This window comes from Lepisosteus oculatus, chromosome 8 (assembly GCF_040954835.1).
Source record: "Lepisosteus oculatus isolate fLepOcu1 chromosome 8, fLepOcu1.hap2, whole genome shotgun sequence".
NCBI lineage: Eukaryota > Metazoa > Chordata > Actinopteri > Semionotiformes > Lepisosteidae > Lepisosteus > Lepisosteus oculatus.
Window position 1 is genome coordinate 19,513,992 of NC_090703.1, and position 19,761 is coordinate 19,533,752.

The window sequence follows — 19,761 nt, forward strand, 5'->3', positions numbered from 1 at the left end:
TGGGAAAAACTAAGGTTGCTGCTGGAAGAGGTGTTAGTGGGGCCAGCAGGGGGTGCTCACCCTGCGGTCCATGTGGGTCCTAATGCCCCAGTATAGTGACGGGGACACTATACCGTAAACAGGTGCCGTCCTTCGGATGAGATGTTTTCCATTGGCCCTTACCAATCATGTTTTCCATTGGCCCTTACCAATCAAATTTCCCATTGGCCCTTAACAGTCATGGCCTCCTAATAATCCCCCTCTATGAATTGGCTACAATTCCCCACTGATAGCTGGTGTGTGGTGAGCTTTCTGGTGCACTATGGCTGCCGTCGCATCATCCAGGTGCATGCTGCACACTAGTGGTGGTGGAGGGGAGTCCCCATTACCCACATTGTAAAGTGCTTTGAGTGGAGTGTCCAGAAAAGCGCTATATAAGTGTAAGCAATTATTATTATTATAGTAGCTAGAAAGGTCAAGGTCAGCCAATGGAGAAAGTCTCAACTACAATATTTGCCTTTATAGATTTTTCTCTGGTGGGTGAGGTGTAAAGGGTAGCTTCAAGGTGAAAAAGTATAATCAGCTTAATTGTATTTACTTCAAAAAATCATAGTCTTTCATGTGATAGTTGTGATTATTTACAAACAAAACTGAAAATGTCTTTACCATTCATCTCTTCTAAACGTCACATTTGCTTCAGGGTTGAAATTCCATTAAGGGAAACCTTGTCCTCCATGATCATGCGTGAATGAAGTTTTTCCGCTGAGTTAATCCTATCAGTGCCAAGATCTGTTTATTAAAAATATTCAGTAATATCTGAAAGAAAACAGTTTTTCAAAATTTTTTATTATAAAAAAAGAATTCCAGGCTTGTGTTTAATCACAGTGCAATTAGTATTGAAAGGCAAAAAACAAAATACCTCAAAAGCTAAATGCTTTCACTGTAAAATATTGGCAAGCCCTTTCAGACTGTTTAAGAATGCCTTTCAATTGATCATTTTTTTTAAAAGCTAACTTTAACTTAACAAAATAAGCTTCTGAAAAAATTGAAAATAAATAATGAAAGGCAGTATTACTAGACCCAAACTGCAGGTTGAACACCTCTGATCTAGAACAGGATTTTAGAAGAATCTTTGGCGTACACATAAAGTAATTATTCAGCACTGTTGAACACTTACAGCAGTACAGTTCTGTAGTATCTGGGGCTGTCTGAACATGCCTCGGTCGTGAATTACATTCTTAACATTTCAAGATGAATACATTTAGAAAATCAAGAAAATGTGAATCAAGCAACACATCTGTAAACAAACACTGAGCACAAACACACGTTGTGGGTGATTTCTATTCTTTCACGTATATTTACTCTAAGTGGGAGACAACACTATATATAAGTGTCACTTTCCATCTTAAAACAGTTATTTTTGCACAGTAGTTTTACTGCAAATATAAGGGTAAAGCAACATAAATTTACCTGTCAATGTCAAGCAAGCCATTTGAATGTGCATTATTCCCACATGTCCATACAAGAATTTGCACAGCTAATGGAAAGATGGTATTAAAGCTGCCATGTCTTTTATCAGGTTCAAATTGATTACTAGTTAAATACAGAGAGGCTTAGAATCCACAGAATGTAGACTTATGGCAGTCGTTGTGGTGATTCAATGTATTCACATAGCGGTCCAAACTCAACCCACAGATGTCTTCACAAAAGATATTTTAACATTCCACTAACTTAAAAAGTATATTAAAACATAGTTGTGCTTCTTTTACAGTAATAGAGGTGAAAAGTCCTACTTTTCCTTTAGAGAATGTTACTTTCACTATTGAAGATAAAATCTTCAATGTACTTTTAAGTTTTTAAATTTGTACCTACTCCAACGCATATGCATTTGTAATTATGTGAATACTGCCTGAAAAGTTTCGTATCTGCAGTTTAAATTGAAATTTTCCGTTTTAAAAAAGACAGTCTTCTGTTAACTTCAGGTTAAAATCATACAGAGCTAATGATCCAAGTTAAATACAAATAGGTCTCTTCAATTTTAGTTTCTGTATATTAGAGCAATACTGCCAGAGCCAGGCTTCTTCATGTAATGTAATGCACAGAGGGTGAAACTCCACAGCGAATCACGCTGGTGTCTATGCAGTATCACCAGGCAAGTTCACAGAAGGTTAAACAGATACGAAGACAATGATAGTTGAGGAGAGCAAAAGTCGTACAAACTAGGAAGCAGAGATATTGGTAATTACAATACATTCAGTTAAAAAATGTGTTATCAGCTTTCTTGGTTAAGATGTACTGTAGCAGTGCCAGTCATCAACATCTCGGCACTTGTATCGGGTTGGGTCCCTGGCATGATACTGTACGTATGTTTTATCAGATGTGGATCTTAAACGTCTTTATAGGTGTCTCATAGCCAACTCCTACAGTATCTGTTTTCAGCTTTTGAGCAAATGTAGAACCTGGATAACATTGTATTATAAAGAAAGTCTTGACAAAGGAATATTTTCATCTCGAGGACAAAATGAGACCTGGTCTGGTGCACTTTATCCTGTCTTTAAATAAGATGAACTTGAGAGCTCCCAGCTCAATATACACAATTGAAACTGCGCTGCCATTTTCAGCTTGAATTTGTCTTATCGTACACACATGAACCCTCATTACACTTAGAGAAAAAAAAACTGATTCCTTATCAGAAAAAAAGGCCCCAGAAACATCTTTACGTGAATTCTCTAGAAAAATAAACAGCACACTTCTGACAGGAGCAGTGGCTACGGAGTGTAAAAGGCTATCCTGAAACGGAAGCTGGCAGGAACAGTGGAAATCCCCTCGGATCTGTGAACCCGACAGCCAGCCACGAGCTCCTGCCGCGACCTAAGTGTCGATGAGCTGGAGCCGGCTGATCTGGTTGGAGGCCTTGGCAAACGTCTGGTGACGGTTGCAGATGAGGGCCAAGCAGATGGGAATGATGCAGTACCCCACGGTTTTGGGGTCAGCGCGAGTGCAGGAGTAGAGGAACAGAAAGACCTGGAGGTAGGGGATAAGGAAGATGGCGGCCCACAGCCAGAAGGGGAAGGACAGCAGCCGTGCCTTCAGCGCGACTGTCCAGGAAGAGGAGTCGTCGGGACCCGGGTGGAGCTCCTCCGCCGCCTGCGCCACATGCTCCAGGGTCAGCCGGTTGTACGTCTGGTTGATCTCAAAGACGTAGTAGAAGGCAGCCGCGCTAGCCAGCAGGTACAGCCCCACACCGATCCATCCCATCCGCTGACGGAAGTTCATCATTCTCCATACTCCTTCCTGCAGGAGCAGAGCCAAAGCAAAGGTAGTGGGCGCAGAGTGACACTGCCTTCACTGAAGAGAAACCCAGCTCTACATGCCAGAATAACGTTGTTCATTTGGCAGACACAATGCTCTTGCAGCCATGCAAATGAAACACAAATGCGTACCTTAGGTTCATAAAACACCTCATGCTTCAATGTAGGTAGGTGATGTTGTGTACTTTGAATTATTTGCTTTAGATCAACCCTTCACTCGACCCTTGAGTGGTGAACAAATTGGGTGATCAAAAACGTACTGTAGGGAAGGCAAATATTTTCTGAAATCCTTCAAATGAGCTTTCCTCAGAAGGTTGCTTCAGCTCCGGAGCTCACAATGGAGACACGCTCCTGTTGTATGATCAGATATTCAGGCGCTGAACTATGTTTACTAATGAAGGTCGTTAGTACTTCAAATACTAACTGGTGACATTAGGAGACATGACCAAACCGGCCGGAGCTGACAGCACTTTAGATGGGCAAGAGACCTTTCAGGAAGGAAGCGTGTAGCTGTCGTAACACGTTCACATAAATGCTACCGATCTGATGGCTATGAAATCATTCAGCGTTATTGTTGAAATAACATGCGGAACATCAAAAGGCACTGGCACGTCAAATTGAAGCTTTTATTCAAATTAAAATAAAGAAGCCGCAGTTTGTTGGACCACTTGAGCTAACAGAGAGGACGATTTCTTTTCAAGTTGAGGTGTTTCCTTACGCTCCTTGCTAGGTAAGTAAAGCACTATTGATTTTTTACAGTATTTTGTTTTTGGCTACCTCGTCTTATGTATTGCTAATGCTGACTGGGTGTGTAAGCACTTATTTTAATACGAAACTGTAAAGCAATTGAGACATTCCGGGAGATTACCGTTCCACAATACTGAAAAAATGAACATAATTCCGGAAAACACAGAAGTGTTGTTTTAAATAAAGCAGCTGACAGACACTTGTATTTTATATTTTATAAATAACATCACAAAATTGCGGCTATGGCCCCTCACATCACGAAAAAAATGGGGAAAATATGTCGAGTTCTCACCTGTCTTAATTTATAGAACAGTCAAATTTGCAGCAGTCATCTTGAAGCTCATTTCATCGCAAGATATCAATCCAGTTCCTCAATTGTCAGACGAAAACCATATCCAACTCTGCTTATTTTCATGATAGGTTCACAAGCCTGTACTATCACCTGACTTGATCCTCCAAACCACAAACTTCCTTAAAATAACGACATCCGGGATCCGTGCGAGCTACTCTACTAAGGAAGTTCCTCCACGTGCATACGTAGCACTCGTGCCCCCTCTTTCGGTAGGACGACTACATTGCATTTCAGTAGAGGGTTTGATTACAAAAGGATTAACTTTTCCGTTCTCTTGTTGAACTGAAACTAAAAGTTGATTTTGAAAAGAACTGAAGGCATTTATCAGGATGTTCAAGCATTTATAAATCATTTTGTTTTATTGAATGTATTTTAAAAAGAGTACTCTGTCAACCGCATATATGAAAAAAATAACGTTTATTCATCTTTAACAGCCTTGTTCTAACATATAACAACCGTGTAATCATACTCTCTAAATAGTATAAAATATGAATCCTAAGGATTTCATTTTTATTCTTTGTAGTTTTACAAAGCCTCAGAAGGTTTATAGAAGCTTCCGGAAATTGATTGTTGGTGGTTATTTATAGATGAACATTCAGTAAAATGGTGGGGGGGATAACAGAGAATTGTCCAAAGATCTGTAGTAAAAATAAGGAACTACTTTATCCACAGCTACAAACTGTGTTTCTCCCCCACCAGCAAGAGTATACAAGATGTTTTAACTCAACTGTGTGAACAGAAAAGTTGTTGGGAGGCTAAATCACATGCAAGGGCAACAGTAAAAAAAAATGGCATCATCAGGACAGACTATATCCTTGACTACCGTTCAAGGCTGTCCTCATGAATCTGGTGTTTGTGGGAGAGTTCCATGGCAACATCAAAGGACAATACATGAATTTGCCGAAAACAACTACATGACTCCCAGGTCATGTGGAGACCCCCTGATTTGTGGTTGGATGAAACACAGATTCAAGTTTTGGACAGTCTAACCAGCAGTATGATTAGCACAGAAAAGTTCAAACTTATGTTGGCAAAGGCAAAAGAATATCATCCCCTCTGTGAAATTTGTTTGGACCCTCTTATCCTGGTGTTGATGGATTCCAAAGTAGATCAGGACATTTTGAATGACTGTCGATTGACATGATGCACTTTAAACTATTCTAATGCTAAACCACATGATTGATGGAGCGAGCCAAGCCTCTAGTTTCTAGAATAGCTGCTACAGTAGATAGCATATGATTATTGATTTGGAGCACCTAGAGTCGATCGCAAGCATGTTGTTTCAGTTTGTTTTTCATTAGTCGCGTTTCCCTCTCTTGTAGGCCCTAAACATTTCATAGGCCCTAGGCACTGTGCTTAAAGTGCCTAACGGGAAATCTGGCACTGTCTGTGTTCTAAAACTAACATCTATGCTGTATTATTACTATAACACTGAATTACTAGGTACTGCAGCTAATCCATTTTATGTGTAGTGTACATGTATTCATAAGTTAAAACAATTACATGAAATGAGAGGAAGTGCACTATTTTACATGTGATGATATAATATTTCATTTTCAGGTGAAGATTTTCAGATTAGATTAATTACATTATTTCCAGACTATCTGAAAATCTGTAATTAACTTAGTTTCCTTCTATAGTGTCTTGACATGCAGTTGTAGCTTAATCTCAAAAATCATTTGGTCTGCTAGAGCATACTCAGTTTATTCAGGTGGGTAGCTGCGTCAGCATGCGTAGGCTGCAAAGGAACAAGTAATAGGTTTATTCCATGCTGAAAAAAAGAAGAAAGAGAACACAACGTTTCGGCCGTGGAGCCTTCTTTAGGTGTCAGGCATTTACTGCAAGAGATACAGTAAATAAGGTTGCTGGAGGTACAAGATGCTGTCTGGGTGATCCGGAATTGTCCTGAGGGGCCTTGAATGAGTGTGGTGGTGGATGTGTACTTGCAGGTGATACAGCGAGCACTGTTGCAAGGGAAAGTGCCTGGTGTGGATGGTTGTTGAGGGCAGTCAAGGGAGCTGTGAACAAGGAGGTTACACAGATTAGGTGGTCAGCGATATGAGATGATAGGGTGATCAGAAAAGAGGGCCCCAATGGAGGGATCATCCTGTAGGATGGAAAAGTTGTGGTTAATGGTCCTGGGGATAGGAAGTGTGTTAGGGTGGTAAGGAAGCACCAAAGGAATGCGGTTGTTACGGCGGGAGTTCCTGATCGGGTTGATGGTCCGGGGGGTGTTTTTGGCTCGGGCAAGAGCCCTGTCAATCACACTGCTGGGATATCCTCTGTTGATGAAAAAGGAGTACATTTCGAGGGCTTGGTTCTCGAAGTCGATGTCATCGCTGCATAATCGTCGTAGCCTAAGGAACTGTGAAAAAGGAAGAGAGTTTTGGTTGGGGTGAAATGAGCTGTACAGGAGGTAGCTGTGTGAATCCGTGGGTTTGTAATAAACTGAAGTGGACAGTCGGGGGTAGTTGATGGAGAAGTTGATGTCTACAAATGGAGGAGAAGTGGAAGATATGTTAACCGTATATTTGAGGGACGGGTGGAAGTTGGTGAAATGGTGCAGGAAGAACTCAAGCTGATCGTTGGAGCATGTGGCGGCACCAACGCAGTCATCAATATACAGTATCGTTTGTAGAGGTCAGGGACATAGCCAGCGTAGGAAGCGAAGAAGCGTTCTTCTACCCAGCCAACAAAAATATTGGCATAGCTGGGTCCCATTCTAGTGCCCATGGTAACTCCACTGACCTGTTGGTAAAAAAGATTATTGAAAGAGAATGCGTTCAGTGTGAGGACCAATTCTGCAAGGCGTACTAGGGTGTGGGTGGGTGGATCAAGCACTGTGCATTTGTCCAGCATGTGCTTGAGGGCTGAAAGGCCGTCATTATGGGGAATGACGGTGTACAGAGATGTGATGTCCATGGTAAAAATGTAGCATTCGGTACCCTGAAGTTGGAAATCATGAAAAAGTTGGAGCGCGTGGTTGGCGTCTTTGATGTATGAGGGAAGATCTTCAACCAGCAGTCTCATGAGGCTGTCGAGAAAGGCTGAGATGTAAGTAGTTGGACAGTAACATGCTGATACGATGGGGCGTCCAGGGGTGTCCGGTTTGTGGATTTTGGGGAGGAGGTAAAATTGAGATACCTGTGGATGTTCCATGATGAGCCGGTTTGCCTCCTGGGGGAGCTCATTACTGCTGATAAGAAGAGAAATGGTGGATACTACTTCCTTTTGGTAGTCAGTGGTAGGGTCCTGTTGAAGAAGGAGGTAGGCAGAAGTGTCAGTTAGTTGTCTAGAGGTTTCAAAGATATTTAGATCCTTACGCCACACCACAACAGCGCCTGGTCCGAAACTGAGCCCTTTGATGAGGAGGGATCGCTCATCCTGTGAAAGGGAAAGGTCAGAAGGTATGGTGACAACAAGGTTAGGGTTGGTGAGGGTGTTTGGGGTGTTGATGGTTTTCTTCTGTAGAAGGTGACTGACACATGAAGAAGGCTCCACGGCCAAAACATTGTGTTCTCCTTCTTCTTTTTTTCAGCCTGGAATAAACCTATTACTTGTTCATATTCAGTTAATGTTTATAATGAATGTAAGTTGTAAGAGAATATAGCAGCACATTGTTTATCATGATATAAGGTAATAGTGGAATAAATGAGAGCTTAAATTCAAATTTAGAACAAAGAATGAGATGCTTGGACACCAAAAGCGTTACCATCATGTAGTCCAGTGGTTCTCAAACTGTGGTACTTGGAGCGCCGCCAGGCGGTACCCCATATGACCCTGGAACTTTGTTGTGTGCACTTAAAAATCGGGACGAGTTTTCATATTTTATATTTTAATACGCGTCGAATACGTACTACGATACAGAGCGCGCTAATACTTGAGTGGACACAATAGCTACTATGTAATTCTATACCATAGTATAGGAATGCGTGCTACGGACTCAAGTGACCAATTGTATTAAAAAAAACTTATCTCCAGCAAATAGGAAGGTAGGAGAATGTGCGTGATTTTGGAACAATGCCAATGTTGTAAACACAGGAATGCATAGAAATGCGTGCTACGAACGCTGGCAATCTTGTGAGCACAGGAAAGCATGATAGATAACAAAAAAAATATATTTAAGAACTGTTCTAGGTTAATTTGAGAAAAATACACCAAGCGTCTCTGTGTTTCGTTCCCGTACGCATGAAATAAAAACTTCTTTTAACTTCTGAGACGGACTCCTGAAACGGAAACGGGGGAAAATGCAAGCTTACAGATTGCTAAAGCAGGTAAACCCCCACACTATTTTGAAGGACCTTATTTACCTTTGGAAAAAGAGCTGACACGTATTATGTGTGGAGAAAAAGCTGCTAAACAGCTTGACCTGCTGCACCCTCTGAAAGACACAGTCACCCTTAGAATTATTGATATAGCGGATGATATCAAAAGTACGCTGATAGAGCGCGTTAAGATGAGCAGATGCTTTTCATTGCAATTAGATGAGTCTATAGTCGATTTGGCCAATTTGCTCGTTTACGTTAGATACGAGTTTGAGGGTACGTCCCATGAGGACTTTCTGTTCTGTAAGCCGCTACCAACAGGAACTACAGGAGAGCACATATTTCAGCTTCTGAATGCATGTATCGAAGAGAATGGCATCGACTGGATAAAATGCATCGGAGTTTGTGCCGAAGGTGCTAGAGCAATGACAAGCCGACACAGCGGTGTAGTTGCACGAATTAGAGACGTTGCTCCAGAAATGAGTGGACGCATTGCAACATCCACCGCCAGACCTTTGCCATCAAGAAAATGCCTGACGATTTAAAATCTGTAAGACTCTGTTGTGTATCAAGTGTAACGCCCTCGCCTGGTGGTGAGGAGGAAGCGCCCCTAGGCGCTCGTAGTACCGCTGGGCATGCTGGGAGTGGTAGCCGGGAAGAGTCTGAGGGTCAGCACGATGACCAGCGGCTGACCCTGCCTGTGTAAATAATGTCCTAGTAATTCTAGTACCCTGTGTAGTCCTGTAAAAGTAGAGTGTGTTGTTAGGTAATTACCACCCTAAATGTGTGTACGTGTTCGTCAGACTCCTCATGTTTGTGTAGATCCTGTGTTTGGTTTTGGTGTGGTTGTAAAATAAAGCCAGTGCTTGGTTAATCGCGTCTCCACTGTTCTTTAGTTCTGAGAAAGAACCTGCAATACGCTACATTGGTGTCAGAAGCGGGCAGAATGAACAACTCGTGGCAGACACTACCCGATTCCATAAAGCGCCGGCTGACGCTGGAAGACGCAGAACCCATCGGCGGCGCACATAAGGAGCCTGAGCAACTCCTGGGTGCGACAGGTGGCCACAGCCCTTACCAGGGCTACCCAGTAGTGGTCCCGCCAGTGGAATTGGGGCGGCCGCCCCGGAGAGAGGATGCCCTCCCTGCCGGAGCCGATCAGCGATTCCCACACCCATCGGCGCGGGTGCGACCAGGTCGCTACGATGGTGAGGCGCCTTGGGAGACCTATAAGGCGCAGTTCCAGCTCGCGGCCCGGACGAATGGCTGGAGCCGGGCGGAGATGGCCGGCCACCTGGCGGCGGCGCTGGAAGGAGCGGCCTGCCAGGTGCTCCTGGACGTCCCGGAGGAGGACAGAGGCGACTACACGGCGCTGGCAGCAGCCCTCCAGCTGCGCTTCGGTGTAGAGGAGGCGCCGGACTTGATGCGGGAGAGGCTGGCCCTGCGGCGGCGCCGACCAGGAGAGCGACTGGGCCCGGTCGCCGCGGATGTCATGTTCCTCGCCCGCCGAGGATACCCAACTTTCCCCCGGGAGGCGCAGCGGGAGATGGCTCTCCAGGCCTTTCTCAAGGCCCTCTCGCCCGAGGAGCTGCGGCGCCACGTGCAGCTGGCCGCGCCAACATCGCTGGAGCAGGCCTTGGCCCTTGCTACACGGGCTGAGGTAGTGTTCGGGGTGACTGGCAGCGCCAGCAGACGCAGTGCGCCCTGCCGGCTGACCGAGGCGGCGACGGAGGAATCCAGCGAGGGGGAAGAGGAGCCAGCCCGTGCAGCGACCGCCGCGGAACAGCCCCGCACGCTGATTTGCGTCCGCTGCGGGAAAAGAGGACACCGAGCCCGGGTCTGCCGGGCACCCGAACCTCGCTCTCCCCGATCGGCGTCGGGAAACGGGAACGGGGCGGCTCAGCGCGGGGAAGGCCGTCCTTGAACACCTCAACCCCCGCTCCGGAGAGCGCTGTAAAAACCGGCGCCCCTCACGCCACCGTGGGGCGAGTCGGCTGTAGCCGGGGCCTGTACCTCCACTGCCGGATTGAGGACCAACCCTGCCTGGCCCTACTCGACACCGGTTCATCAGTGACCCTACTTCGGCCGGGCGTCCTCCCCGACACCGAGGGCACCAACCCCCCAGGATGGGAGGCCTCCAGCCTGCGGCTGAGGACCGTGACGGGACAGCTCGCTGCAGTCCGGGGGAAACGGGTGCTTGCCTTCCGTCTGGGTGCAGCGACGGTGCGCCACCCCTGCTACCTTGCACCCATCCAGGAGGACTGCATTCTGGGGCTGGACCTACTGCAGCGAGTGGGGGCCAGGTTGGACTTGGACCGGCAGGAGTTGGTGTGGCAGGGGGAGCGACTGCACCTGGTGGAGGGCAGGTCCGGCGAGGGCCGAGGGACGCGGGCTTGCCGGAGCCGGGGGAACAAGAGGCAGCGGCGGCGGCGTCAGTCGCCGGGGCAGACCAGGCCTGCGAGCCGGGGAGCGAGCGTGCCGGATCCTGCCCCTGAGTCGGCCGGGGGGCCAGACAAGGCGGCGGCGGGGGCCGAGCGTTGCGTGGAAGCGAAGCGTGCCGTTGAGGACCTCTTCCAGCGGAGCTGCGAGGGCCTCGATCAGGACCAGCGGCAGCGGCTCCAGCAGCTACTCGCCCAGAACGAAGACCTCTTTGCGGCGAGGGATGAGGACTGCACCCGCACTGCCCTGGTCCAACACGAGATCAACACCGGCGACGCTCGGCCCATCCGCATCCCACCAGGACGCATGGTCCACGCCAAGCGGACCGCCGCCGAGGAAAAGATCCGGGAGATGGCCGCAGCGGGGGTGATTGAGCCCTCCGCGAGCCCGTGGTCGGCGCCAGCCGTACTGGTTAAAAAAAAAGACGGCTCGTGGAGGTTCTGCGTCAACTACCGCAAGCTGAATGAGGTCACCCGGAAAGATTCCTACCCCCTGCCGAGGATAGATGACGCCCTGGACTACATCACCGGGTCGACCTGGTTCAGCTCCCTGGACCTCCGCTGCGGCTACTGGCAGGTACCGCTTGCTCCCGATGCTCGCCCGAAGACGGCCTTTTCCATCGGCCAGGGCCTCTGGCAGTTTACTGTCATGCCTTTTGGCCTGTGCAATGCCCCGGCGACGTTCGAGAGGCTGATGGAGAGGGTGCTGGCATCGGTCCCGCGGAACCAGTGCGTGTTATATCTGGACGATCTGCTGGTTCATGCACGGAGTTTTGACCAGGCCTTGACGAACCTCCAGGCGGTGCTGGCCTGCATCCGCCGTGCTGGCCTGAGGCTCAACCCCCGCAAGTGCGAGCTCCTGCGGCGGGAGGTGACCTTCCTGGGACATGTTGTTGGACCGCGAGGGGTGGCTACGGACCCAGGTAAGGTCGCCGCAGTGAGGGGCTGGCCGACTCCACGCACCGTCGCGGAGCTCCGCAGCTTTCTGGGGTTGGCCTCGTACTATCGGAGGTTCGTCCGGGACTTTGCCAGCATCGCCGCCCCGCTGCACCGCCTCACCGACAAGGGCCGCCGTTTTGACTGGGACTCGGGCTGTGAGACTGCCTTTGGCCGGTTGCGCGAAGCTCTGGTGGGGGCCCCCGTGCTGGCCTACCCCGACCCGCGGTTGCCGTATATTCTCGACACCGACGCGAGTGACTCGGGGGTGGGGGCGGTGTTGGCGCAGGAGGGGCCGGATGGGGAGCGCGTAGTGGCTTACTATAGCCGGGCTCTGACTAGGCCTGAGCGGAACTACTGCGTGACCCGTCGCGAGCTGCTGGCGGTGATGGCGGCGGTCCACCACTTCAGGCCGTACCTGTTCGGGACCCGGTTCCGGCTGAGGACCGACCATGCGTCCCTCACCTGGCTGCTCCACTTTAAGGAGCCAGAGGGACAGATGGCGCGATGGATAGAGATCCTGCAGGAGTACGACTTCACTGTCGTGCACCGTGCGGGGTCTCGCCATCTCAATGCCGACGCTCTCTCGCGGCGCCCCTGCGAGGCCGCGGACTGCCATCACTGCGCCCGGCGGGAGCAGCGTGAGGAGGCTGTCCGCACCGTGGCGGGGGTGAGCGCCGCGGCCACGGCCCGGGAGGGGCCGCTGGGGGTGGGCCTGCCAGACCTGGCGCAGCGTCAGGCAGCTGATCCTGACGTGGGCCCGGTGCTCCGCTGGAGGGCAGCAGGAGTGCGGCCTACACGAGAGGAGCTCGCCCCGCACCCGAAGTCCGTCAAGGCCCTCTGCGCCCTGTGGGAGGCCTTGGAGGTAAAGGACGGGGTGCTGCGCCGGGGGTGGCGGGTACCCTCCAGTGGCGAGGTACGGTGGCAGCTGGTGGTGCCTCGGTCGCTCCGCGGGGCGGTGCTCCGAGCGGTGCACGGCCAACCGGGTGTGGGGCACTTCGGCGGTAAAAAAACCCTGCAGCGTCTCCGAGGCCATTTTTATTGGGGTCTTTGCCACCGGGACGTGGAGCGGTACTGCCGAACGTGTGCGGTGTGCGTGGCGCAGAAGGGTCCCCCCGAGCGCTCTCGGGCCCCCCTCCAACAACACCAGGTGGGGGCTCCTATGGAGCGGGTGGGAGTGGACGTTTTGGGCCCGTTTCCGCGCACCGAGGCCGGGAACCGCTACGTCTTGGTGGCTATGGATTACTTTACGAAGTGGCCGGAGGCCTACGCCCTCCCGGACCAGAGTGCCCCCACGGTGGCCGATGCACTGCTGGAGGGGATGTTTGCCAGGCTGGGGGTGCCGGAGGAGTTACACAGTGACCAGGGGCGTAACTTCGAGTCCCAGGTCTTCGCCAGAGTGTGCCAGCGCCTGGGGATTACTAAGACGCGGACCACCCCGCTGCATCCCCAGAGCGACGGGTTGGTAGAGCGGTTTAATCGGACGCTCGCCACCCAGCTGGCCACCCTGGTGTCCCGGCACCAACGGGACTGGGACCGCCACCTCCCCCTTGCGCTCTGGGCGTATCGGACCGCGGTCCAGGAATCCACCGGGTGCACCCCGGCCTCGCTCATGCTGGGCCGGGAAATGCGAACACCGGTGGACCTGGTCTTCGGCCTGCCGCCCGGAGACGGGTCGGCACCGCCGGCTGGACCGGACTACGAGTGGGACCTGCGGCAGTGGATGCAGCGGGTGCACAGCTTTGCACGGACCCACCTGACACAGGCGGGGGTCCGGCAGAAGCGGTACTACGACCTGCGCTGCAGGGGGCCTGCCTTCCAGCCCGGGGACTCGGTTTGGGTGTACAACCCGCGGCGCCGCAAAGGCCTCAGTCCTAAGCTGGCGCCGTCGTGGGAGGGGCCCGCTGAGGTACTCGGGGTGGTGGGCGAGGTCTGCTACCGTGTCCGGTTGCGAACACGGGGGAGAGTGGTGGTCCTGCACCGAGACCGCCTGGCCCCCTACCGGGCCCGGGAGGAGGAGCCGTGTGGGGAGGCTCCAGAGGAGCAGCCGGGGCCGGAGCCGGCCGATAGTGGGGCGTCCGTGGATCGCCAGCCGTCACCGCGGCGCAGCGGCCGCTCACGCAGGGTTCCGCAGCAGTTGGCCGAATACGAGTACAGCCTGAGGGGGGTGTTCGACGTCGGCGAGACGCCAGACGCTTCAGGTGGGGGCAGTGTAACGCCCTCGCCTGGTGGTGAGGAGGAAGCGCCCCTAGGCGCTCGTAGTACCGCTGGGCATGCTGGGAGTGGTAGCCGGGAAGAGTCTGAGGGTCAGCACGATGACCAGCGGCTGACCCTGCCTGTGTAAATAATGTCCTAGTAATTCTAGTACCCTGTGTAGTCCTGTAAAAGTAGAGTGTGTTGTTAGGTAATTACCACCCTAAATGTGTGTACGTGTTCGTCAGACTCCTCATGTTTGTGTAGATCCTGTGTTTGGTTTTGGTGTGGTTGTAAAATAAAGCCAGTGCTTGGTTAATCGCGTCTCCACTGTTCTTTAGTTCTGAGAAAGAACCTGCAATACGCTACACAAGGCTCGAAAAATGAATTCACATCTGTTCGACTAAACAGGCTCACCACTCTCACTGAAATGGTGCTTTTTATTTTTAATTGTTGTTGTTCCTGTTTTGTTTCTGTAAAGCGCTTTGAGAAGCCACCTTTAAAGGCGCTATATCAAATAAAGTTTATTATCATAATATTTATTATATGTGTGTGTGAGTGTGCGCGCACGCACACTCATGTTGGTCATTGAGAATTTCTGGAGTTCCTATGAGACGATGACTTGTAGGTGGTACTGGGATGCTTTGGTACTTAGACCAAAAAGTTTGAGAACCACTGATGTAGTCTGATCTCCTTAGACCCGAGACACTAAGCAAGACTGGGCCTAATTAGTACTGAGATAGGAAAGATCAGAGGAAAAACAGGTTGCTGCTGCTAGTAATGTTAGTGTACCAGTTGGTGGCGCCCTTTCCTGTGGATAGAATTTCAAAACCAATGCCCCTTTTGTGACCTTTCCTTTGGATGGGATGTAAAACTGTGATCTTACCTACAATATGTAGTCACTAAAACCATCATGTCATCTTTAAATGAGTGTGGGTGCAGGCCCTCCGAGAGCTCAGATGAGGCCTTGGCCATTTCACATTGTGAGGCCCCCTCATTGTTTGGGAAGAAGGGGGGAACAAATATTTTAATGTCAAGAATGGCATGATGGGAAGATTAAGGTAGGCATTTTGAAACTTCTAAAGAAAGGTAGATTCAGCACTGAAAGGGGGGTGTTTTTTCACAACTGTGGACTTTAGTCGAGAATCACAGTATGTGGTAAAAGTTCCAAATTTGACTCAAATCGAGAAACACAGCCAAATGGTTAAAGTGGAGGACCACGCAATCTTGGCTGAGGTGAGGCCCCCCTGTGAGGTGAGGCCCGGGCCACATGGCCCTGCTGGCCCCAATCTAAGCTTGTTTCAGTTTGGCCTAACTCAAGTTATCACTTAATTCATTTGGTGAAGCATTTATGTATTCTCCACCTTATCTGCTGTATTGCAGGGCTCCTGTGCATCATCCATGTGGATGCCGACCTATAGTGGTAAATGAATTGTGTAAAATGCAATGGGATCCTTTGAGGTAAACTGCACTGTATAAATGCAACGAATTATTACTTTTATCAGTTTGAAACATTTTTATATCTTTACTGTGACAGATCGGCACGCCCATCTCTCCAGCCTGTATCCAACGTTTTATTGAATAATAGTCCGGAACTCACAATAAGGTCTCTCAATACAGTTTCAGAAATATAATACAATACTTATATCAGATATATAAGTGAGCCCACAGACCAGTTTTCTGTTGAAACTAGCTTTTGGAACATTGAACAATTTGTAATTATTCTGAAATGAATAAATATATTGATACTATGTTAGACTGGAAATAACATTCACTTTAGATAAAAAAGAAACCTACAGTAAGGGATTGTTTTAGACCAATATATTTTCACCTTTTCTCTGAGTTGTATGTGCATAGAAATAATATTTGACCTTTCATTACTAAATAAGGCTGAGAAAGATATGATGGTCTGACATGGGGTGAAATAAATAAGGAATAATTAAACAGCCACAGTGTAACAGTGATTTATCTTTCATTATATTTTATTTTGCACAAAAAAATAAATTCTTCTTTTATTCTCCACCTTGAAAGCATATTTGTCCAAACACGAAATTTCAGAAAACAAAGTGCAGCAGATTTTACATTTGGGTTCAAGTTTAAAAATATTTCTGTCAGTAGATGGCGTGGCTTTGCTTTTTTACTTCACATTTACAACAGACCTTATGACCAATAATCACCATAATATCAGACAATCTTTTTATAATACTTAGAATATTTCAGAACTCCAAGCTTATACATAGATACACATTTAAGATTCTTCTACAGTCTGTTTGCTAATGGCATCACTTATTATATGTGTTAAGTTAAGCAACTTTCTTCTTATATTGTCAAAAAGGTTAAATACTACAATACTGTCAATGCGTCTATGAGCTACAGGTGATTGGCTAAAAAATATTGATGGTGAAACCATGTGGAAGCATTTGTTAAATACCAAGGTATACAGTACATCTGAATACAAACAAAATGTTTATTTTCAATAGAAAGGCATGGTGATGTTAACAGTTACACCCCTGACTTGGGGCTCATATGGGGCTCATATTTGTTATTTTTACACATATACACAAATAAACAAAAATAATTACACGTATTTTGAAAATGTACAAGTGACAACCAGAAAGAGTTTCAAAGGTTTCTCCCTCAGAGGAAAATATATAAAATATGAGCTGACATTTTTTTCATTACATTTTTTTTTACCAGTGTGTTCTCTATCTAGAGTTTGGTCTTCACATTTTACCATTACCTTTATAGTTAACACAAGAAGGAAATTTTGCTTTGGAGTAGAAAAGGGCTTTGAAAAACAATCGGTGTTTTCTAGAAGTGGTCCCTTGCAAGGTTTTCTAAGATCACAGACACATGGTGCACATTCAAGTAGAAAACATCTACTAAGAAATGATTGTGGTTGCCTTATCTCTCTTCTATTCTCTTGAGGTGTCCAGCTCTGATGGGAAATCTATAGATAATTGTTTTGTGAGCTGGTTGGCTCCAGCAATGATGAGTGAAACTGGTTGTATTAAGGCCAGGCTGTCTCATGCAGTTGTTCTTTTTATTTTCTACAGACCTTATTAGCAATTATTGCCCCGTTTTGCACTTAACATACAAAAAAGTAAGGTATCATTAATAGGTACATGAAACCCGTGCTTTCCAGTATCGATAAATATCAGATCACCTGGTCCCAGTTTGTAAAACCTAGTGAATAGTCTTTTAAGTTGTAAACTTCTGTAATGCCCATAAATTCCCATTTACTGATAAATCGGTGAATGAACAGATAAGCATCACAAACCTTTGGATTCAGTTCTAACCAGTGGCGCCTTCTGTGTAGCGTTTACATGTTCACACCTTGCCACATGGGTATTCCCGGCCAACTCTGGTTTCCTTCCATCCTCCAGAGATGTGCTGACTAGATTAAATGTGTCTGTAAAGTGTTCCTACGTGTTTGTGTGCATGTGTGTGCCTTGCATCCTGTTTAGGATTCAGTCCTGCCTTGAGCCTTAGGCTTCTAGAATACGTTTCAGGTTGCCATCATCTTAACCAAGAAAGAGCATCTTTCTCTTAATGGATGGGTAAACAGATAAACATTGAAAATGTGTTATATAATATCAAAGGCCTGAGCCATTCTCTTAACATTGGAACTCTGTCATTAAACATCTGTGCACTTATTACTATAAGCTTAATCATATTTAGGAGCTGAATAATATGAAAAATGTGCATTTAAGAAATTCATGTTTGTAGGAATCACATTTCTCCCTTCAGTAATCTGATCTTATCATTTGTCAATAGAGGTCCAAACATACTGTACGTCTGGTCAAGCACTCAAAAAAAATACTGTCTAATTGGAAAAAAAAAATATTTTTAACCTCAGTTTTAAATAACAAACACAAGATTTGATCAGGTTGGTTTACTTATTTGCAAGTCTGTATTCAGGAGGGGAGGGGTTGTAAAACATCCCACATTGTTAATTATTGTGGTAGAGAAGTCCCTCCCTCCTGCCTGGTGTCTGTTATATACTGGCAAGCTAACACCCTGCAACTCTGATTAAGAGTTCAGCACTTTCAGGATGTCCTGAAACTACCAGTGAAAGGCCAGACCTTGGAAGCAATTCTTGAAAGTTGACACACAACACGTAAGAATCAGCATTTGCCTTATTTTACTTTTACTAAGCTTATTATCTTGACACTTTGTCTTTCTCTGCGGCACAGACAGCAGCCTCACAGCAAATGTGCTGAAACTGTTATATTGACTTTGACCAATATAATTCCAAAATAATTTCTAACTCTGTTGATTGTCAATTTTACATCACAAAATGTAAATATGTTAGCAGTATAGATTTCTTTCTCATTATATACACATGTGTAAATGTATAGGTACTTAAAAATCTTGTATATTTTTTAACACAACAACATTTTAAATTCCTCTAGTATGTATACAGATATTACTTGTGGGTTTTTTTAGTCCTTAAGTACTGTTATTGTAAGTTGTAGATTCGTTCTGACCTAGAATGGTGTAGTGTTTTGTGTGATACATTAATACAGGGATGGGCAACACCAGTCCTTTTATTTCACTTTCAGATGTAAAAATAAATACGTCATAGAACTAATTATGGTATTATAGTCAAACAGCATTCAAAAAACACTATCTGAAAAGATGCAGCCCTTCATACATTATCTCTGACAATATCCTTTGAGATAAGAATATGTCAATTATATTAAATCTTAAAAATATACAGATATATGCAAAGTATATCCAGTATAATATGCAGTAAAGATGTTTAGAGAAATTATTTTTAAGATATATAAAAATAAAAATCATTAAGTATTTATTTTACACTTTCAAGAACAACATAAACACAATTTAATATATATATATATCTCTCTCTGAAGACCCTCAAAGGACTAATCACAGTGCAGCCGTGTGGTGAGCGACCTCTTGATGATATTTTGCCCTTCTTTTCAACTGGCAGGTCCAGTCACTTCTAAGAAGAAACCCACAATATGAAATGCCAATTCTATCAATCTTGTACTGTCCACCTAATAATTTAGATGAATCTCCAAAGGCTCAAAAACTGCTGTAGCATTCTGGGGGGAAACTAATGGCTGAAAAACTACAGCAGATGTAGGAGGTTTTGAGCCCTTTAAGCAACATGCTGACGTCATGCACACCACAGCGCTCGGAGCGCCCTGTCTCTTTAAGAGAAATGTGCCGCTGCTGCCACCTAGGGGTGCCGTCCCGAAGCTGACGCAGGCTTTTCTTTCGATTCGGGAAGGAGGGCTAGCTGCTCTCCGGCTGCTACAGTGTAATGTATGCTATGGCTGCACGTTGCCGTACCCAGTAAATGAACAGAACTTGGCTCGGGAGGGTGTGTCAGAGCGAATATTTCAATCAATCCGGTTGAAAACAGGGGGTTCGCGCATTGCTGATGCGTATTAGAAGGATATCAACTTCTGGCTACCTTGATCAAAGCACTCAGAATGGAATGCTGAGGGGGAAATGCAAAACCCGGTACATGGCTTTTATTATTATTATGCTTATTGCTATTATTATTC

General features: G+C 46.9%; 2 protein-coding genes across 5 annotated transcripts in view; one reads left to right on the forward strand and one right to left on the reverse strand.

Annotated features, from left to right (window-relative positions):
* Positions 1 to 806: 806 nt before the first annotated feature.
* tmem251 (transmembrane protein 251) lies at positions 807 to 4,525 on the reverse strand. Its single transcript, XM_015351011.2, has 2 exons — positions 4,330 to 4,525; positions 807 to 3,273 (listed from the first exon to the last, which is right to left on the reverse strand). Exon 2 carries the CDS (start codon positions 3,256 to 3,258, stop codon positions 2,851 to 2,853), a length of 408 nt encoding a protein of 135 aa, XP_015206497.1. The 5' UTR covers positions 3,259 to 3,273; positions 4,330 to 4,525; the 3' UTR covers positions 807 to 2,850.
* Positions 3,824 to 19,761, forward strand: part of itpk1a (inositol-tetrakisphosphate 1-kinase a) — a 104,170-nt gene continuing 88,232 nt past the window's right edge. The window contains exon 1 of one of the 4 annotated variants that reach the window (XM_015351009.2): positions 3,824 to 4,020. The gene's annotated coding sequence lies outside the window, so the exon portion shown is untranslated. Of the gene's footprint in view, positions 4,021 to 18,259; positions 18,342 to 19,453; positions 19,718 to 19,761 lie in introns of those variants that run through there. The other 3 variants (XM_015351007.2, XM_015351010.2, XM_006632546.3) reach the window with 3 other exon arrangements.